The sequence below is a fragment of the Peromyscus californicus genome, unplaced genomic scaffold (assembly GCF_007827085.1).
Source record: "Peromyscus californicus insignis strain IS unplaced genomic scaffold, ASM782708v3 Scaffold_18__1_contigs__length_77618521, whole genome shotgun sequence".
NCBI classification, from domain to species: Eukaryota; Metazoa; Chordata; class Mammalia; order Rodentia; family Cricetidae; genus Peromyscus; species Peromyscus californicus.
In genome coordinates, this window is record NW_026294480.1 from 50,719,381 (window position 1) to 50,740,771 (window position 21,391).

The 21,391-nt window shown below is 44.6% G+C and overlaps 1 protein-coding gene across 3 annotated transcripts in view; it reads right to left on the reverse strand.

The window, feature by feature from the left end:
- Nucleotides 1–1,486: 1,486 nt before the first annotated feature.
- The window catches only part of Pik3r1 (phosphoinositide-3-kinase regulatory subunit 1), an 87,023-nt gene continuing 67,118 nt past the window's right edge, over nt 1,487–21,391 (reverse strand). The window contains exons 1-10 of one of the 3 annotated variants that reach the window (XM_052743374.1): nt 15,192–15,375; nt 11,354–11,456; nt 10,456–10,554; nt 10,057–10,237; nt 9,704–9,829; nt 8,549–8,691; nt 8,188–8,364; nt 8,027–8,095; nt 7,304–7,474; nt 1,487–5,864 (exon numbers count right to left, since the gene is read on the reverse strand). In XM_052743374.1, coding sequence (XP_052599334.1) covers nt 5,675–5,864; nt 7,304–7,474; nt 8,027–8,095; nt 8,188–8,364; nt 8,549–8,691; nt 9,704–9,829; nt 10,057–10,237; nt 10,456–10,554; nt 11,354–11,456; nt 15,192–15,207 — 1,275 coding nt within the window. In that variant the 5' untranslated portion in view covers nt 15,208–15,375 and the 3' untranslated portion in view covers nt 1,487–5,674. Of the gene's footprint in view, nt 5,865–7,303; nt 7,475–8,026; nt 8,096–8,187; nt 8,365–8,548; nt 8,692–9,703; nt 9,830–10,056; nt 10,238–10,455; nt 10,555–11,353; nt 11,457–13,050; nt 13,624–15,191; nt 15,376–21,391 lie in introns of those variants that run through there. The other 2 variants (XM_052743373.1, XM_052743372.1) reach the window with 2 other exon arrangements.

Consider the following 21,391-nt stretch of genomic DNA (forward strand, 5'->3'; position numbering starts at 1 on the left):
TTAGAGTGCATTCCTACTTATAAAATGTTTTCGGTAAAAGTTTGCTGTTCCGCCAGTGCCAGCAGTGACCCCAGACATTCAAGTTCATGTGCCTCGATTGTACCATTTGCTATTGTGCTTCACCTATTCTCACATTTTTAGTCTACTTGGGCCCTAGGAGCCCATACGTACGAGCTGTTCAGCCCAGGTGTAGGATAATAGGCTATGCCAGCTAGGTGCATGGAAACACGCTCTATGATATTCACACAATGACAAAATTATACAGGCATTCACCTTCCAGAATGTATACCTGCCACTAGGTAATGCATGTCAATGCTCCTTACAGGCAGAATTAAGTGAGAAGAATTACTCAGCAGATAATAAAAGGGTTCAGAAACCAAAGAGGCTATATTGAGAAAACAGAGGGTTAGAAGCGGTATGAGGCTGCAGACCTTTGGAAGACTTGGCCAGAGCCTTGTCTGAGAGCTAGTGCATAGAATAGCATTGACACCTGAGGAGACAATTCCTACAGCAGAAGCTGCAGCCATGGACGCGATCATGGAAACCAGAGGTGAGAAAACCCAGGGAATGAGGTCTATGATAGCACAGAGCTAGAACAAGACAGGACACGAACCTCAGAGCTGCCGCCATGCTTAATGCACCAGCCATCGTTGGCATGGCAGTGAATGTGGGTTCTCTCCCCCCTTACTCCTAGATCATGTCTTCTTCTCTAGCAGCCTCACTGTGCTCACACATAAAACATGGGACCCACATATATACATACGCAGTAGTATGGTCACAGGTTCAACTAGCAGGAAGTGTCGGTGGGGAAGTTATTTCACAGTAAGAGCTGCTTCTTGAGCAGGCGGTGCCATGCAAACTGGCATTAGGGAGTAACTTGGCCCTAATTAGAGCCTCAAGTCACACCACTGCATTCTCTTCTGGTACCACGAGCTTAAGTTATCCAGTGTACAAAAGACAAAACCGGAAGCCGTCAAAAACCATAGGTACTAGTAGCTCGTTGTTAACGTTGGGTGGAGGATGGGAAAGATGGAAGAAAATGAGACTTTTTTTTTTTTTTAATAGCAAGACCATGCCTTGAAATGCTATCACAGCTGGGCAGTGGTGGCACACGCCTTTAATCCCAGCACTCAGGAGGCAGAGGCAGGTGGATCTCTGTGAGTTTGAGGCCAGCCTGGGCTACAGAGTGAGATCCAGGACAGGCACCAATACTACACAGAGAAACCCTGTCTCAAAAAACCAAAAAAAAAAAAAAAAAAAAAAAAAAAAAAAGAAAAGAAAAAGAAAAAGAAAGAAATGCTATCACCTAGAAGTATTTATTTTTACCATTAAAGCATTCAGATGCTACATAAATAATATTGAGCACATTCAAGTGACCAATCTGTACCTTTCTGTTATTTATAAAACTGAGTTGGGGTAATGAAACAAATGAGTTGGTGGAAGTTGAGAAATGTCTCCGATGAAAACTAAAATTTCAAATGGAAACTGAAGTTTCAAAACAACCTTTATTCTGTTTGAGGACCTAATACAACGCATTAAGCAACTTAAAACAGTACATAGCTTCACTGAATCTAACTTGAACAAAATGTCAAGGAGGCACACTCCCTCCCCCACCCCAGTTACCTTGTAAAGGCAGAATTACAACTGACCATGACATCCTCCCCCCTCTCGTCAAAAGACCAACTTTATTTTATCAATGTCATATAAACAGATTTGTAAAAACATTTAACAGAGTGTAGCTTTAAAAAATACACACATATAAATGAGGGTTTTTTTTTTTTTTATTTTGTTTTGCTTTTATTTTCTTAAATAGCAGCATCCTGGGCAGCCAATGCTATCTCATGGTGACAAGTTCAGTGTGAAGGTGGAGAATCTGTCCAATTGAGCCACCTGCTCCCTAACCCCCAGTACTAGTTATTTTATGTAACTATAGAGTTTTGTAAAAAATAGGAGAATTTGGCATTTTGGAACTTTGTCCCATGTGAGGCATTGTGCTTTTAACTGCCCCTTTCTTAAATGACCCTAAATTCAAACAGACAGCAAAGCCCACTTTCCAACTGACTTAGATACCATGCATTGCCAAAGCACAGTTGGGAAAACCAGCAGGAACTTTCTCCCCATAAGGAACATCAGTAGGACTTCCCAAACAAGTTACTAGTTCACAACCGGATAGATGACACAACGATTGCTTCCTCACAATGACAGCTCACAGAAACACACTCTGACTAGACAACACTGAGAACGAGGATACGTCAGGTAAGCAAGTCCTCCAGACCTGCTCCCTGAAAGGGCATAGCTCCAAAACAGAAAAAATGTCCAACGATGGACTTCTCACTTCATTGGCCAACAATTTTCACCTTTATAAGACAAAACAAAGCAACATCAAAGGGAAAACAACCCACACACATATACAAGACCTGTACTAGACATCTGCTTGTTATGTACTTGAACTCGACTGTGGATCTGCGTGGCTGAAAGGTGTCCTGGAAACACAGTCCATGCACATATACATATATACATATATCCAGGGCCGTGAAGTTGTCAAACGTTGCAAACATATTCTTGCTGCCTTTTCATGTGGTTATGACTGCTCTGGTGTGGGATATGAGGTCCCAACCCTCTCACTTCTATAGTTCAGCTCAGCCTCTCAGCAGCTTAGTGTCTGGCTGTCTTTAGGATGTGACAGTTGGTGAGAAAAAACTATGTGGGGATTTTTACATATCAGGAGTGCTGTATCCATCTACACTCATGAGCTACCTAAAGGATGCTACTAGATGACTGCCTTGATGGAATCCACAGAAACTTAATGATCAAACTTCTCTAAGGACAGAGTTGGTGGGCATACTAACCTGTCATCAAAAAGGCATTCAGCAGGACAGGTGTGACATAGCTCACTACTGTGTAGAACAAGTGACTTTGACCTTCTGATGAATGGAAAATCTATTGTACCACAGTTCATGAGATGAGACGTTTTTTGCAAGTCATCTTGCCGAGTGTTGAATAAAAAACACAGAACTTGTAATGAAATGGCCAATCTCAGTTCCATTTTTAGAATGAAAAGGAAGTTACTTGTGTTTGATAGCATACATGATGTGCTACAGAAAGAAGGAAAGATGGAAAGAAGGAAAAATGGAAAGAAAGATAGAAGGAAGGAAGGAAGGAAGGAAGGAAGGAAGGAAGGAAGGAAGGAAAGAAAGAAAGAAAGAAAGAAAGAAAGAAAGAAAGAAAGAAAGAAAGAAAGAAAGAAAGAAAGAAAGAAAAAGAAAGAAAAAGAAAGAAAAAGAAAGAAAAAGAAAGAAAACCCCAACCACTAAACCTAGCTTACAACTGTTAACTATTCAGTCTTATGTGGCATGGCAGAATGTTACCAATGGAGATTGCAAAGCCCAGAGGAAACCCAGGAAATCCTCAATTGTCTGGCAGTAAGGACGGTAGGTTAGAAGAGTAAAGTCTGTGGGCTCACAGTCTGGCTGAGTGACTTTTGCTCTTGAGGATGAGCAGTGGCTTCATAGAAAAACAATACCCTCTCCAGACCATTAACCCAGCCACTAGGCTGCAAATTCCAAAAGATGAAAACAGCAACACTAAAAGACACAAAATACCTTCACCTTAGTCTAGGAAGGGAAGAGAAATCAAGTTGTGCATCTGATACTGAGAAAGGGAAACTGAAGATGTCCCTTGAATCTACCAGGGCTGTGACTGTGACTTTGGTTAGCCTGCACACTTCACAGCACGTGACAATTCCCGATCAACACACCAGCTTCTGCACATGTACATCAGGGTAGGCTCGAACTCTTAAAGATGCCACCAACTGCTCCTCTCCTCACCATGAAGTACAACATGCACAATGATGTGAATGAGAAAACTGCTTTTTGTATTTCTTCTAACAATTTCCACAAAGCACAGTCACCATCTACATGGGTCGACTCCCTTTCTGTTCTAAAGTGAACAGAGAGCTAGGAAAACAACAAATGTACAGCTAAAAGGCTTGTTTTTCAGGTCATGCTTTTGCTGAAAATGGATGGTGGCCGGCTGCTGTAACTAGTCCAATATTAAAAAGAGAAAGAGCACATTTTCTAAATGCAGGGATTCAACCTTGAGACCAGTGTGTTCAACCACAATAACAACAACAATAAAAAGAGCACGTTCCAGGAACCCCCAAAACAAACCCAGCACTTCCTTCATGAGAATGGAGATGCTGGCCAGCTCCGCTGCAATGGAGTCACAATAGGTCTGGAGTTGCTGCTGATTGGTAATGATTACCAAATTCAGACAGGGAAAGATGGAGACAGCACATCCCCGCTTCAATTCTTCTCCCCTCCTCTGGAATCCCGAGAAAGTGCTCACCACCTTACCTGCCCCCGGCTCCTGCCCCCCCCCCCCCCAACCTGTTACAACCCATGACTCCCTTCCCCTCCAGATTCAAGAAGTTCACAATTCATTAGGAAACAAACATTGCCAGGTACCGTATTTCAAGAGTCTTAACACTGTTGGACTCAGCAATACTTTGTCATATCATATATCATTTTCTTTTTCATTTTTATTGAATAAAGCAGCTTTGAAGCTTATTAGGCCCTGCCCAACATTTAGTCAAAAAAAAAAAAAATCTGTTATGAACTTTTTAACCTTGGGCTAACAGCCAAGGACTCTGTACAAGAAAAACTGTAAAATATTTCATAGTTTTAATTCTTAAGCCATTTTCCTTTCTGGCATCCTGTACATTTCTTTAAAAAAAATAACAAAAACAAATATTAACAAAAATGAGGGACAATATTTTCAAGCAACGAAAACTGCGATGAGGGGAGCTTATTCTGAAGGTGTATTTGAAACTGGTAACAATGTAATAAAAATTAAGAATTGCATAGCGCAGCACGTTTAGCCTTCAGCAAAACAAAACAGAAGCTATTTGGTATTGATACAAATCCATCTATTTGATAGTTAGTCACCCAATATTATGTACATATTTTATATACTGAATGTCACTTCGAGTCCCCTTGCCCACACTCATTTTTCTGTTGGTGGGTGGGTGGTGGTTGATTTGACAAGTTTTAAGCAAAACATTTTCCGGTCTTTTTGTTTTTCCTCCGAACATGCTGCATCGATATTCTCTCAAAGTGTCCTGTGTGAGCAGACCTGCCTCTCTGCTCCAGATCGTTCGCTCATTAAAAAGGAAATAACCCACAGCGCGATGTGTCTGGGCTCACCACACCCAGCGACACCCAGGCTGAACCAGGCTGGACCAAGCGGTTCCAGGCCCAGGCCCTTCAGCCCTGTCTACCTTCTGGTCTCCAAAGTTCCAACTTGTAGCTGGTAAAGCTTCAGAAAGCGTTAACAAGCACCATGGTTAAAGGCCTCTTTGTCCCTGCACGGAGAGATTTTTTTTTTTTTTTTGCATTTCCTTTTCTCTGTGTGTTGGCTGTGTGTTGTGGCTTTAAATTAAAAAAAAAAAAAAAGAGAAAGGATAAGGTTAGAAACGTCTAGTCATCCAACAGCCCTAGGCTGTCGTGTCTTCCCCGACTTCTTTTTGTCCAAGAAAGCTCTAGTCCCATGTGCAGACAGCCGGCTTCATTTCTGCAGCTCAGTTCACAGGTCGGGCTGGAGAGGAGCCCTTGGCTTCCCAGAGGCCTTGGGTGGCTTGAAGGTGAGGAACTGGATCCGAGGGCAGCAGCGCGCTTCATCGCCTCTGTTGTGCATATACCGGGTATGCTAGTGTGACGTTGAGGGAGTCATTGTGCTGCACAAGGGAGGTGTGTTGGTAATGTAGCACCAGCTCCTTCAGGGAGCTGTACAGGTTGTAAGGTTCGGCAAAGCCATAGCCGGTGGCAGTCTTGTTGATAACACAATGCTTGACTTCGCCATCTACCCTGGAGAGGGAACCAAAAAAAAAAAAAAGAAAGTCTTTTGAGCTGGTCTCAGACAGACGGAATGAATGCCGCAGGGTATTTTTTAACAAAGCCATCATCGTGGCAGGGCACAGTGAATGGGTCTGTGTTGTCACTCCCGGGGAGCCACGGTGAACTATGAGTGCCGCTCTTACTGGTCAAGTGACACCCGCGCAAGGGTTAAGCATTTGGGCCTGCTTCAGTAGTGGACTGTTTGATGGTTCAATGGTTTAAAGGAGGGAGAGGCGTGGCCTGTGTATTAGGGTTCATATGAGACACGAGTGTGTGACAGATGTGTGGCTGCACGTCACATGTGGCAAGCATGTGACAAAAGGCAGCTTCCCACCTCCCAGGTGCTGGTCTTACTGTCTCTGCGGGACCCCATGCTAGCTTTGCTCCGGTTATAACCATCCAGGCTCTCCTTGAAGCGGCATCACAACTCTCCATCTATCTTGGCATTTATTCGGAATTCTCCTAGTCTCTCGTCCTAACTCAAAACCCTCCCTCTGTCCGTCTTATAGGTAAAGTTCTTTTTTTTTTTTTTGGTTTTTCGAGACAGGGTTTCTCTGTGTAGCTTTGCGCCTTTCCTGGAACTCGCTTTGGAGACCAGGCTGGCCTCGAACTCACAGAGATCCGCCTGGCTCTGCCTCCTGAGTGCTGGGATTAAAGGCATGCGCCACCACTGCCTGGCGGAAGAGTTCTTAAATGAAGCAGTGATTGGCATAGACTATAAGGTACTTTTAGTGTCTTTCCACACAAGAGGACATTTGCTTCTCTGTCCCAAGGATGCTAGTGACTCCAAACCCACTGTTCTTTCGGTTGACTCAGGATCCCCATATACAGCCTGTGCTGATCTCAGTCACTCAGAGTGCTAGGATTACAGACATCATGCTCAGTCTTCAGGTTTTACTTTTCAAAGCACTTCCCAAACTATTATGAAATAAAAAGGAACTAGGCTACAAGACAGAAATGTGTCTCCTTCGGGGTGTATCTCTGCAGGATCGCATCTCTGCAGGATCGCAGTGGGGTCCTTCCTCTTCTTGCTCTGATCAGTCCCTGAAGGATTACTTTATCTATTTTAGGTGACGGTCTCATAAAAATGACCTTGTATTCTAACTATATGGACTTTTAGAGGGGTGGGGACAGCAGGAAGGCATGGCCATTTCTGTTTATAACTAAGATGGGGGGGCGGGGAAGACCTCAAGACAACTAGAGATGAACTTGTCTCGACAATGGACCCCAAGTCCCAATTGTCCTACCATATGGTGACAGGTGTCTGTTAGGTTCTTAACAGGTTCAGTTATCGGCCTAGGCTAACTGCACTGTGTGATTCTTTGAGGTTAAGATGTTTTCAAACCCTGACCTCCAGGGACTGAATGAGTGAAACCTAATGAATGAGTTAGTTTTCGGGGGTTACTTACACTACAGAGCAGGCATAGCAGCCCTGCTTACTGCTCTCCCGGACCAGAAAAGTGCCATCTCGCTTCCCTCGTAATAGATTCTCGGCTTTGTTTCGGTTGCTACTTCCAACGTTCCATGTCTTCTCGTCATGGTGGGGCAAGTCCTCATCATCTTCTACCAGTGAGTATTGGCTACACGGGCAGAAGCGAAGGTTTGTGAGTGAGTGAGTGAATGGGTGGGAACCCCAGCCTGCCCCAAGGTCTCCTTCCAAGCAGGTGCATCAGAGGACTCCGCCTCCCCACCAGTCCCCAGGCTGAAGGCTTAGCAAAAGTCATGCCTAGCTCCATTTTCACTTCAGCCATCACCCTTAGGTGCCTGGGCAAGGACAAGGACAGTACTGAGAAGACTGTCAGTTCTCAATTCCAACCACACATAGACTTAGCCTTCAAGATACACTAAATGTAATTGTTTGTCTCTCATTGTTCCAAAAATATTTGGGGATTTTTCTGATGTTCAGGGACATCATTATGGACACAAAGGGTCAATTTACACAGTTGTGGGAAAACAAAGCAAAATGAAACCAAAAACCACTCCAGTCTTCCTGGGCTCAACTTTCCCTTTGCAAAGATAACTCTGGTTAACGTTACTGAGTTTAGACATTTTTGCTTGAGAGACGTCCTAAGGTCAGTGAAAATCTGTTCACAAAACTCCCGGCTGGCTTCCCACCTCCTGCGGCTACTTACTCTTCCGTGTTTTCGTTTCCCAACCACTCGTTCAACTTCTTCTGCCGAACACCTTTCTGCGTCAGCCACCTGAAAGAGTTTTGCAAAAGAGAGAAGGCATTGAGGACTCCTCCTTGATGTCAGCCACTGGCAGTTCTTCAGGCTCTATTTCAAACACTTACATCAAGTATTGGTCTCTTGTCTTTCTCAGCTGAATGAGGTCTGGCTTAATGCTGTTCATGCGCTTGTCAATCTCACGATACTCAGCTGCCTGCTTCTTCAAGTCTTCCTCCAGTCTCCTCCTACTGTCAATGATCTCACTGATGCGAGACTTTAGCTTATCGTAATTATGCATAATCCTGCAGGCAGGAGAAACATATCGCTAAGTACCTGGGTACACCATGCCAGGTCCCCAAAGTTAAGCTTTGTTTATTCCATTTGAAAATTGCTCAAATGACAGGAAGGCAGAGCATCAGTGACCAATCTTAAACAATTTTTGATACTTCTGTCACAGGGGTATTGGGATGCTCATGGCTCATCTACCTTTGAATTTCTTTCTCGTTGCCTTCACGTTTAAACTTTTCTATGTATTCTTTGCTGTACCGCTCCTGGGTTTGGCACTGTTCTTCAAATATTTTTATGGTTTCATTAAATGCTTCAATAGCTGTTCTTTTCATTTGAATTTCCTGCAACACAAGTTTCAGAAGACAATGTCATCCCTGTCAGAATACGACTTCTTCCTGTGAGAGACAGGCTAGCTCGTGACGTAATGCAAGCGTGCTGCTAGTCGGCACAGTCATCCATGGGCACCGTAAGCTTAGTCACAGGAGCCCCACTGGCCACTAACAGCCAGATACTGAAGTTCCTTATTGAGATGATGTAATGGCCACACGGGGCCTGCGCAATTTTTCCTCATCAACTTCAAATCATCTCTAAATTGCTTAAGCCAGATACAACAGCAATGCTATGCAAACAGCTGTGTGGTATTGCTTAGACTACAGTAGCAAGGGGGTAGGGGTGGGGAGAAGTCTGCACTGTACATCCTCCATACAGGACCAGGAGATAGGGAAAGCCGGTGTGTACTCCGTTAGCAGGGCTGGATAGGAATTCACAACCTCTAGTCAAAAGGATCTGGAAACAGACATTTCTTGTGGAGAATTTTCTGTCTACCTTCACTTTTAGAAATTATTTCTTTTATTTTTTTTTGAGATTACAGTATAATTGTATTATTTCCTCCCTCTAAATCCTCCTATATAGCCCTTCTTGCTCTATTTCAAATTCATGTCCTCTTCTTCACTAACTATTTTGTGTGTGTGTGTGTGTGTGTTCCTAAATATGTAAACACAAACTGGTCAGTCTTTTAAAAGGCAATTTTATTTTATATCCATGCTGCTTTCTCCTTTGGCAATCAGCACAGTGAACACAGCCACTTCTCCTCACAGCAAGGGGGATGGATATGAAATTTCCATCCCAGAGCTTGGACAAACTGGCATTAGCAGTTATTATTAATGTCTAGCCTGGACAGAAGTCTCCAGCCAGGAATTACATTGCATCAGCTGAAAGCTCACAATGACCCTGCCAGTTAGAAGCAAGCTTAATGTAGGATTCTTATAAGCATGGCTACCCTGGAAAGGGTTAGACAATTCTTCTTTTGAATCTGATTATAACATGTGTTAGTCCAAAATATCTTAAACTCACCTGGGAAGTACGGGTGTATTCCTCATATAATCTATCATATTCCCGACTTTTTTCTTGAAATTGAGTATTATATTCATGTAATTTCTTCCCTACAGCTTCAATATTATCTTCTTTGACAACTTGATCCTGGAAGGACATACAAGGAGGAAAACACAACTCATTTGGTAAGGTATTTATTCAAATAACAATCCTTAATGAAATAGTCAACGTGTTATCTGACTCAGCCATTGTGAAATTCCAGTCATGGGGTAGAGTTTGTCAAAAGCTGACTTTCTATGTTGTCAAATCCTTTTCTACATTGGAGAGTGGCTCGGCCCTGTGTTACTGCAGTGTGAGGAGTTCTGAGAAATTACCTGCTGGTATTTGGACACTGGGTAGAGTAACTTCACATCCAGCTTGGGGTTATACTGAGCTAGGGACTCATTCCGGTAGTGGTTTATCAGTTCAACCACAGAGTTGAAAGTTAATGGATCAGAGAAGCCATATTTTCCATCTCGGTGAAATATTTTGATTAATTTGTTATTTCCTCCTTTCCTGTAAATACAATATAAAAAGAACGGTTATTAAAGTGGTCTGATGCAGTAGTGGGGGGCTCTTGGGGAAGAGGGAGACAGGAGAAGGAAGTGGGGGAGGGGAACAAGTATGGTTTGAAAGTTCTATCATGAAACCCATTACTTTATGGGCTGATTGAAGATTAGAAATGTTTTCATGACAACCCAGACATCCCCATGACAGCTGACTTCCTGGCTCACCTTAGTGTAAGAGTATAATCGCCGTGCATTTTAGTGGATGCGTCTCGTACCAAAAAGGTCCCATCAGCTGTATCTCGGAGTTTTTCATTCACTTCTTCCCTGAAATCAACACAATATAAGACCATGCTTACTCTTCAACTTTGAGTAACCATACTCTTGCACAGACAGACAGACAGACACACACACCATTTTCCCTCCTGCACTCAGGATTGCTAGACCACTGGACCAGACCCTTAGCCTGAACACACACTATTCTTTAAGACACAGAGCAAAAAAAAATCCAGCAGTTCCATATCTTTACATCCTCCTGTCCTTGTAGAGTCAAATGTCAGTATTGCACATTTTCAAAGGTAACTAATAATTTCTCTTTGCTTGCAAAAAAAAAAAAATAAGTGCACGGTACATGTACTTATGTATGCACACACCCATTTACACTATTGGTATATCTATAATACAAAGTTGTTATTTTTTTTTTTTCCTTTTCAACCAGTTTCTGACAAACTGGCGCAGAAAGTCATAATCCACAGAGGCTCTTCCAGCCCACTCACTAACACTCTAAAATCTAAAAGGGTGTGCAAGGAGAGCAATAACCTGAATTCCTAAAGTCCCCGCTTACTAGAGAGAGCTCAGGCAGTGCTCTATCACCCTGGTGCACCCCTGACATCTCTGTCTGTCTGTTGGGAAGCTTCCTGGGTCTTTCATTTCCTGTGTCACCCAGCACCCACGGCGCTCCAGCGCTCAGTGACTTTTCTGGCTGTCTTTGGAAGAGAACCAACTGTGCTTCATGCTTCTGTTGGATGACATCCTAAAAATGGGACTCAGCAAGCTGGTGCTTTCTGTTCTTCCTGGAAACCTCCCTGCAGCTGGTGGACACGCAGAGCCCCATGGCCGGCCTTACCTCGAGATATCTCCCCAGTACCATTCGGCATCCTGTAAGGACATATTGTTGTTCATGCCGTTGTTGGCTACAGTGGCGGGCTTGGGTGGCTTCGGAGGCAGTGCTGCAGGCAAAGGAGGAAACAGAAGTTGTCTGCCGTCCTAACTCCAAGTGCACATTTAAAATTAGGCTCTTATCATTTCAGATGAACAACATTTCATCACAACGGAGAGAAAGGGCAAAGGGAGCCAATTTTATTTTCATTAAAAAATGCATAAAAATCCTATTTTCAGTTCAAAGGCAATTGAATTTACTAAGACATTTACAATGGAGGAGCGGTGGGGGTGGGGGGAGAAGGAAGGAGGGGGAGTGGACACCAGGAATTCACAATTCTATGTACCACGGCAGATACTTGTTTTCAAAAGACATCTCAGAATATGGTTAAAACAAAAACTGAACAGGAGAAAAGTAGGAGGGGAGGGAAAGGATGACACGACAGACAGACATACCTAGAGGTTAAGAAATAAATGGGGCTGACTATGGGAGAAAATCTCAAGGCCAGCCCAGAGTCAACGTTTCTCCCTCTAGACTGTAGCTGTATGAAAGTTGTGCGCCCAGGCAGCTCCAGCTAAAGTAAGTAACTAGGAACATCTGAGCAGCAGAAATAACAGGAGTTGCCTTTCATTTTTTTTTTCTCTTCTTTAATTATGAAAGACAAATTTGGTTGCTCTGTCCTGCAAGAGCGCAGTAATCACATTTTTCAAAGTCCTCATTTACAGCAGTATGCTTTAAGAACTGGGTTTCTCTATGTTAGTGTTTCAGGCACAGCTCTGCCAACGCCACTTTAGGAAACTCATCTGTGACCTAAATCTCCTTAGTCTTCATGTTACTATTCTGCTGGGGGACACGGTGCTCTACATGTTAGGTCTGATTAACACCCCTGTCCCCTTCTTCAATGTCAAATCAGTATGTATACAGTGACCAAAAAAAAAAAAAGTGACAAGAAGCCCTCAGCATTTCTGAGTTTCCTCATTACAGGGAGGGCTGACCCCAGAGGGAATAACCAAAGAAGCCTAGGATTTTTAGCCAAATCTGAAACCATTAACTCTGAAAGCACTGAGTGCTTTAATTTATGCTCCAGATGATTTCAGGTGTCTAGCAAGACTTTTCCAAAGGCACAGAAAGCCAACTTCTTTTTCCATTGTAGTATCTCAGCAGGAGAGAGCAAGCCAGTCCCCACATCTGATTTACGAAGAGTTTCAGGTCATCAGACGTGAGTTTGAGTCACCGCTACATCTCACATGCTTTCTAAAGCACCCGGCATTATCCCAGCAAAGTACCACACTGCCAGAGTCCACAGCCAGCAGAGAAAACAGCACAAAGGACACATTCCCTTAATTAAAGTAACAATATACAACAATATAGCCCAAGTTGCCAAGGATCATAATTAACAAAAGACGCCGGCAGCGGAAAAGTGGAATCTAGTTCCCATCCATTCAGCAAGACCCAGCAAGTATCAAATACAGCCCGAGCTGCTTGCTGCTACAGTCAAACAATCTGTTTAATTTTAAAGTTCTAATCAGACTAATTTTAAACCGTGAAACAAATCAGTAAAAATAGCAGCCTCGAGAGGATCTGTTAACAGCAGCTTTCCAAAAAAAAGATTTTTTTAAAGTCACAAAATTAACTAGCTCTCTCCATTAATACTGCAGTATTACCTGGTGGATCCATTTCTATATAAAACATCAAGTCCGTGCCACAGTTTATATCTGTCTTGGCACACTCTAAGTCCAGGTCTTCCATAGTCCAAACCGTGGTGTACATTTGTGCGAGAGTTTCCTCGGCTGTGCCCAGTTATAAGAAAAGAGTCCGGCTTTCTTTGTAATGGTGTCTTGGAATTCATTTTAAAACCTATACGGGGCTGCACTGTAACCTATTACATCACACGCCCCAGCCAATCAAGTCAGAAAAATGTCACCAGACCACTCCTGCTTCATCAGTTCTCCTGGATGCCAGCCTCACACAGCCCCAGCCTCTCTCCGAGAACCTACATGCCACACAGCTGCGAGGTCTACATGCTCATCCTTTCGAAAGGTGTTTAATTTGCCTGCTCTCCTCCAGCAGTGAGGTCTCTAATTCCCTTTTTATTACTCCTTGCAGCAGCGTGGTACATTCCGCTGTTGGCAGATTGACAACAGCTGATAAACTGCAGCTTCTAGCTCTGTCCCTCAGTGCATCTGGGCTTAGAGATAGCCTGGCTATTCGGTGGTCTAAAAACCTTACAAAGGCATCGGGACTACTACCCCTAAGCTCTATTTTATAGTCCTTAGAGATCGCCCATGTGTGTTAGAAGCAGAAAGGATCGAGCGCTCTGGATATTTAAGACAGTCTTCCACAGTTCCTAAACACGGTCATAAATGCAGCACATTAAAACGGGAAGTCGAAAGACAGGACTCAGGCAAAATGCCTCTACCAGAATATCCCAAGGTCAACACAAGACTTTACAGAATAAATCATGAAAACTCAGCCCAGGAATGAAGACACCTATTATTTGCAGAAATGATAAGCATAATGGTCAACATCGGTGGGTTTCAATGTTTCTACCTAACATCACTGGACAGCATGGTGCTTCTGCCAAAATAAGAGGCCATACATATATCAGAACACAGAGTTCAGGTGCTCTCTGCCAAGTGTCTCACTCAGGAACCCATCTTACTGCGAGCTGCTTTAAAGAAGGTGATGTAATCTCTCTCTCTCTCTCTCTCTCTCTCTCTCTCTCTCTCTCTCTCTCCCCCCCCCCCCCCTTTAGCTCAGTGCTTACTCGGGGGACAATACCCCTTCTTAGCAGTGTTCAATATAAAGAAATCAATTTCCGTACAAATCTAATGATTTACCTTGGTTCTTTAAATCATTCTGCATGTAATTCTGTCACCACAACTGGAGCATGATGTGCACTGGCACTGGGAGCCAGGATCTCCTGACATTTACATTATTATAGAGGGTACTGCTCCCGTGTAAATGTGACTTCATTTTAAAAACTAGAGTGGGCTTCGTGGGCATGGAGGGTATGTAGCCGTGTGGAGATTTATGGGACACAGAAGCCCCTTTAGATTTCTATCCCATTTGGAGTCACACAGCATTCAAAGCAGAGGAAGGCATTCTGTTCCCTGGCTCCTGTGCATTTGAGTCCCCTCTCTAGGGCATTTCTGCATTATTGGAGACAGCAGACTCAACCCTATCTATCCCTTTCAGTTCACGCTTCTCTATTTGCCTATAGGTTTAAGTAAATCTAAACTGAAGTTTAAACCTAAAGTAAAATTTAAATAAAAATGGTAAAAGTGGTGGTGAAGTATATCCTTAGACAAGATTAAAATAATAATAATAATAATAGTTGAATAAAAATGTTGAATCTTCTCCCAAAAGTAAAGAGACAAGTCCCCTTGGCAGCATAACCCATGGGTCAACCCAAAGGGACAGTGTGCAGTACTCCGACAGGCAGGCAGTCTAGCTGCAGACTGCTGCTGCCATGTGGCAAGGGGACCTAAGGGGCAGGTCAGGGAGACAGGTGATTTTCCGTAGTCTCTGCAAGCTCTGGCTTGGTCCCAATCTCCTGACCCTTACTTTCTCAACTCCAAACCAAAACCCCATCTCTTCCCCGCAGTGTCCCCCCCTGGAGGACAGAAGGGAGTGTCTCCCCTAATCTCCCATCTGCTCTCCCCAGGCAGCACTCACCCAGGCGCACACACTCCCAATGCGCGCACACACACACACACACACACCCGCCCCAGCCAAACTAGAGAGGACGGCTTGCAGATAAAGAGCCCGGTGCGGAGAAGTGCATAAATGAAAAGCGACTTACTTTGTAGGTTATGCATTTCAGCGGTTTCGCTTTGAACTGCCAGTATCCCACCGAGAGAGAAAAAAAAAAAAAAAATCCAAAGAAGCTGTTCTTCCAGCAAGTGGGCCCAGCCCCCGAGGCTCCCCCACCCGCCAGGCACCGGCAGTAGCAAGCCTAGCAGGAGGAGAGCGCGCAAGGCGGGGGCGCGCGACTCTCAGCCCGGCCGCCGGCTCCCCCAGGCTAGGCTGCCGCCGGTCCCTCCGCCCCGCGCCCCGCCCCGGCAGCACGTCCCCGGCTCGGCGAGCAGAGCCCCCCTGGGTCGCGCTACTGCACCGGGGAAGAAAGGAGCCCTGGCGGGCGCTCGCACGTCTCGCTCAGATAAAGATCGCGGCTTCATGATTAACTTGGGCAGGTTCAAATATTTGCTGAGCTAGGGATTTGTGGAGGGGGGGGGGGGCGGGGAGGAGCACCCAAGTCAAAGTCAAAATTGTCATCAGGCTGACAAGTGGCCGAGGCAAGACTGACTTGCTCATTTTCGCCTTGGAAATGAGAAGGGCATTGTAAGGGGGCGCTGAAAATAGATCTCCCTGGTGGCCACGGTGCTCGTAAGCGCTGGCAGCCCCCGCTCCGGGGGCTCAAGTGGCTCACAGTGAAGCGGCACAGGAAACGGCCCAGCTAGTTCAGCAAAAAACTGAGTCAAAGCCGCGTTTGTGAAGGCCTGAACCTCTTGGAACAGCCCAGAACGGGGTGCCTCGCTCTTGTGTCCACCTCTTCCCACACACTGGCACAGTTGGCCCCGCAGGTGTGACAGGAAAGCCCTTCACTGACAGCATGGCACACCAGGAGGACATCCTCCTCCACGCAAGCCCAGATTTTCCAGAGGTCAACTTCAGCTCACCTTCAAATGGTCCTAGGACTTTCTAATCAGACTTTCTAAGAGGTGTGTCTGCACTGGGTTAACTGCTGGCTGGGCGCGGCAAAGCCCAGGACAGAGAAGGACACACCTTCCTTCCTGTGGCTTCTAGTCCTTTATTTCAGAAAGTCGCAACTAACTAGGTTTAGGATTGTTGGCTGGCCCGAAAAGAATTCATGTCTTTTCCTAGGATATGTTCCCACCACGTCCACACAGAAGCCCCACTTTAACCTTTTGAACCATAAATAAAAGTCACAAAAGCCCCTAAACCTCAAAACGTAACAGTAATTTAGATATTACCCCAGGCAATTCCTACATACTGTAGGGGAGAAAAAGCCCCAGACAAAAGGAACCCAACCTTTCAGACTTTTGGTCCCAAACTCCATTCTCTGCTCTTAGCTTTCCTTGGTTATGAAAAGTAAAAACTGGTAAGATGGAATTTGCTTTCTTTTAGGCCACATTGAAAAAAAAATACCTATAACAAAACTCTAGCTTCTTGTTTTTCTCCCTTTTAGCTTAAGAAAGAAAAAAAAAAAAACCAGCTTTCTTATTTTAATGCATTGCCCTGCTTTAAAAAGAGCCCCTCTGGGAGAAACAGACACAATCAATGGCTTCTTAAGCATACCTGTCTGGACCTACCTCAGAAACTCCTAGAAGATTTAAATGTAAATCTGATAGTTTCAGAACAAAAGTATCTACAGTAAAGTAATATACTCTAGAAAAGCCTTCAAAGAGCCATGAACACCTTGTTTCAAACAATTTCCTCACAATATGTACAATCACCTACCATAGAGGCTCTCTTATGTGACTGCGTGAGAAGAATTTTTCCCCCACTGAGAAGATTCATGCTCTTTATAAGCTTAAGGAGGGAGCCCTCTACTGGCAGAACTGAGTAAATCACTCTGGCTTAAGAGAAAACCAACATCACATTTCATCTTCTCTGGATCCAAGATGTTCCCAAAACTAATAGACATAATTAAAAGTGCTACTGAATAGACAATTCACTAATAAAGGCATAGACGTCACAATACCTAGGAAATAATTTCCATTGGGCTGTTAAACCCCTTTAAGAAATCCTGTGCTTTCTCAATGTCCCATAGCACCCAGGAAACCTTATCAGCATAACTGAAGGAAAGCTTACTTCACCTTCTGGATGTTTCAAGCTAGAATGCATCCCTTTCCTCTGGGGTTTAGTACAACTCATTTCAGAGGCAAAGACAGGCCATGAATCTACTTTTCAGCAGATTTCACAGAATCAGAAAACTTTCTCATGATTATTAACATGTGTTTGAAAGTTGTGTGACATGGTTTCTGCCCTGAATAAGTCCTCTTCCGGCATCAAGTGAGCCATAGCCTGAGACCTGGAAAGCTTGCTTCTCAATGGCTTTCGTGTGCCACTATTAATGAGCAAAAAACATGAAAAAGGAGGCAGCAGAAGAAACTTAAAGAATCACAGTTATCTAGGGTAAAAGGAACATGTTCCTTCACAATTTTAATGTACCACAACTTAGAAAGTAGGGCCATCCAGTATGAAGCAAATCTGTAACTCCATGTTCAGGGATCACAATGAACCACACACACTAAGGAAGGACACCCTTTTCAGTCAGTAAACAAACCCAGGTTTACATATGCAAAAAGCCAGACACGGGCTACAGGCTTTCTGCAAAGGCCCGCCCACTGTCTAGCAGAGAGGGGAACTCTTTCCCCTGTGATTACTGCCACCTCCCCCGCCCCCATCCTGTCCCTTGAGAGACAGAGAAGGCTGTGCCATGAGAACAAAAGTAAAACCATCCCCCAGCACAGGCACAAGGCTCCCAATGCTGTAGTAGATCTTGAGTAAAACTGGCTAGTTTTAATGAGATGGAGTTGGGCTCTCCCCCTGTTCACCTCCACCTCAGGATATGCATCTTTTTCAAAGTTTCGTTCCTTACCTTTGAAACAACTTATGTCAGACCACATTTTAAACCCAACTGGGAGAAAGAAAGAAAAAGGAGAGAGAGAGAAGCATAAACTCTGAAAGTTATTTCCCTCTGCCTTAGCATTTGCTTACGTCTCAGCTGAAAACCCAGGGCAGAGTATTCCAAACAAGATGCATGAATTAAGCTCTTCAAGAGGGATGCAATGCATCAGTGGTTAAAAATTAACTTGGACGGGTGTAGGAGGGCAGGGAGAGAAAGTCACTTGTTGCTTCCTCCAGGCTTGAGGGTGCAAAGTGAGACTCCAGTTATGCCACATTAGTGTTTCTGAATACATCCATGAAATCCAAATCATGGGTGCTATTCAGAGGTACCCTGGGTTCACTGGATCTCTTCCTACGGCGGTTGCCCTGTCGAGGTCAGCTTAGTTCACCTTGTCTGGGCAGTGTAAGGAATTCCAGAAAGCCAGCTGCTCATCTTCAACTATATCAAGGATTTCTTATAGTGGAGGGAATGGCAAGTTAACAAGAGAGCTCTGGAAAAAAACTGTCCACATCACCTGCCCACATCTGGACCTCCTTCCGTAAACACAAGGAATCTTTACCTCAAAGGGCTGCTGGATGCACAAAATGTCTCTAACATTTCTTTGAAAACCAAAGTTTATCAATGGATGTGTATCATTGGAAAATTATTAGTCTGTGCTCCTATCTGTAACTGGAGTGGATCAAAATGAAAAATTGCTTTTGTCTTTGCCTTTTAGAAATGTAGGCAAACTAATTACACAGTTTTGAAAAAAAGAAAAAAAAAACACAGGACAGTTAAAGGTAAGGGAACAGGGCCTGATGAAGACACACATAGTGAATGGGCCATTTTAACCTGCTCAGAAAGCACACTGGGACCTACTGGGACACACATGAAGTGGAAGACACAGGGGACGCTGTCTACGGTCGTACATTTTGTGCACTGTACAAAGGCACATTGGCAAGCTGTCAGGGGGCGTGGCACTGACATCCCGGCCACTCCACCCACCAAGCTCATTTAATCCTAACAATCCTGGGAGAGCAACCCACTCTTCTTTCCACTGTACATCTGATGGGGCCTTGTCCCCAAACCTACCCACGTGGCACTGTGGCCCTTTGCTCTATGCTGTCCACAGGATCTTACTTCCTTCATTTTTAGCTCCTTACATTCTGGTAACCTCAGAAGGCTTTTTGAGTGGACACTGAAAACAGCCCCATGGTTCGAGATGGTTCCAACAACTTAGTCATACAAAGATCACAAAGAGGACAGGCCGGACCCAAAGGTAGCTCCTGGGCAGACCCAGCTGTGGCATACACTGGTCAGGTAGCAAAGAGTGAGCCTCTCATCTCCGTTTCTTCAGGGTCCCAGTGGTAGCTTATAACCCTGTCACTTAAAATGTGATCTTGGATCGGTGCCTGATGGACCAGTTTGGAGAAACCCATTCTTAAGAGATCGTGATGTACAAATGTCCTAGCTTGAGTGGGCACAACCTAAAGAAAACAGCCTAAAACACTTTGATTAGCTGGTTTGCTGTCCATCTGCGTCAAAATGCCATTTTCCTTTTCTCCAGTTAAAATTGGACCTGTTTTCAAGGCCCTTTTCAAGGTGTATTCTTCCATTATTTATCTACTCAGTTACCTTAAAAAGTCACCAACTGTACCTCTAAAGCTCTGTCTTAGGAGAAGGGCACTCCCAGCTAGTATTTAGGCACTATGTTTTTAACAGGCCTTATTTAAGTTGATATTTTGCCTTTTCATTCTAACTACTACCTGGTAAATAAAACTCAGAGAAGATGTCTATCTGCCCCACAACATACACTTCCTTGTAGTCCCCATTTAAGGGTCCTTCAAAGACTCCTTTCTGTTCATAGCGGCAGTTTCTATCAGTGACTGATTTATGAGCATTCACTTGAGATGCACTGGAGGTGAGTTTCCAAAGCCCTTGAGGACTCTGGCATGTTGGGCTGGCTGGTGGGGAAGGCCTCTGGGAAGGCGCTGGATTCCCACTGGTTTGAAGAAGTCATTTCTTTTTCCTGGGATGCCCTGCCAATCACTGTCTTGGAGCTATCCTGGAGCCCAATGGTGTTCAGGATGAAGGTGCCTTCCTTCCTCTACCCTCTTGTAGGTGGAGAGTGAAGTGAGACACTCTGAGGCATCCATTTAATCCTAAGGGACCTAGATGATGCTCAGGGTGGCTGAGAAGTACCACATGACGTGCAAATGGCTCAGATAGGGCTTAAGAATTACTTGGGTTTAATTATTTTTCTTTCTTTTTTTTTTTTTTTTTTTTGGTGAAGGGCCTACACAAATACTGGGACAATCCACTACGTTCAATCTTTGTCATTTCTCAGCAGCAGAGCTGACGGAACTAATCCTCCTCTGAAATTAGTATACCAATTGCTATGTGGGGGACTGGAGTGCTCTTCTGTGTATCAGGCCACATTATGAAAATGGTTGATGATGATACATGCTTACTTTTATGAGTCAGTCTTATAAAAGACATTTAATCCATTTACATTAAACTCCAGTGGTGAACACCCGCCCCCACCAACCCCCCCAATCAGACAAATAAGCCCTTAGTAATCAATTCATCTGTAAAAGTCCTGTCTGGCTTTGAGCCTCCATGTCTCCTGCCTGATGAGGCCAGGGGGTGTTACTGAGAACCCAGGATGACCAACTCCTCAGCTCCTCTCAACCCCTACCCACTCTAAGTCCTTCAGGGCAAACAAAGCTCAGCTGTGCCTCCTCTCCAGGGTGTCTCTCAATGCTAGTCAGGAGGAAGTGAACAGTTGCAGCTGGGCGCTTTGGCTGGGGCCTGCCTATTCTTGGTACCTCCCTTCCTTCCTAGCCGGTGTGGTTAGTCTATGGCTCACAGCCACATCCATTCCCCACTCTCCTCCTTTCCCATTACCGCCAAAGGTGGCTCCTGGACATAACCCAGGGCTCCTGAATCCACTATCCAGCAGATTCATATGGGCCCAAACCTCTGTGCTGCCCTTGGCCTGAAGTCCCAGGCAATGCTTACAGATAGGTTCCTCAGTGCCCTTGTCTATAGCTCTGGGCATCCCCATTAAATGCTGTTTGCTGTGGTTTGGAACCTTTAGAATATACCCTGCTTGCCTCCTCTATGATCATTCTCTCACTAGGGACAGTATTTTGGGCCAGTCTTCCCAAGTCTTGCATCTTCAGTGCTCATCTATATCCAATCATCTCAGGCTGGGGTTTGAGGCCAAGCCCTCTCTCCGTCTGCTGCCTCCAGATGCAAAGAAACACAGTGGGCCAGGCAGTGACTGACAGAAAAGCACAGTCTGTTGCTCTGTCCCAGCGGCTGCTCACAGCCATGCTAATCTGCATGAGTGTTACCCATTGCAG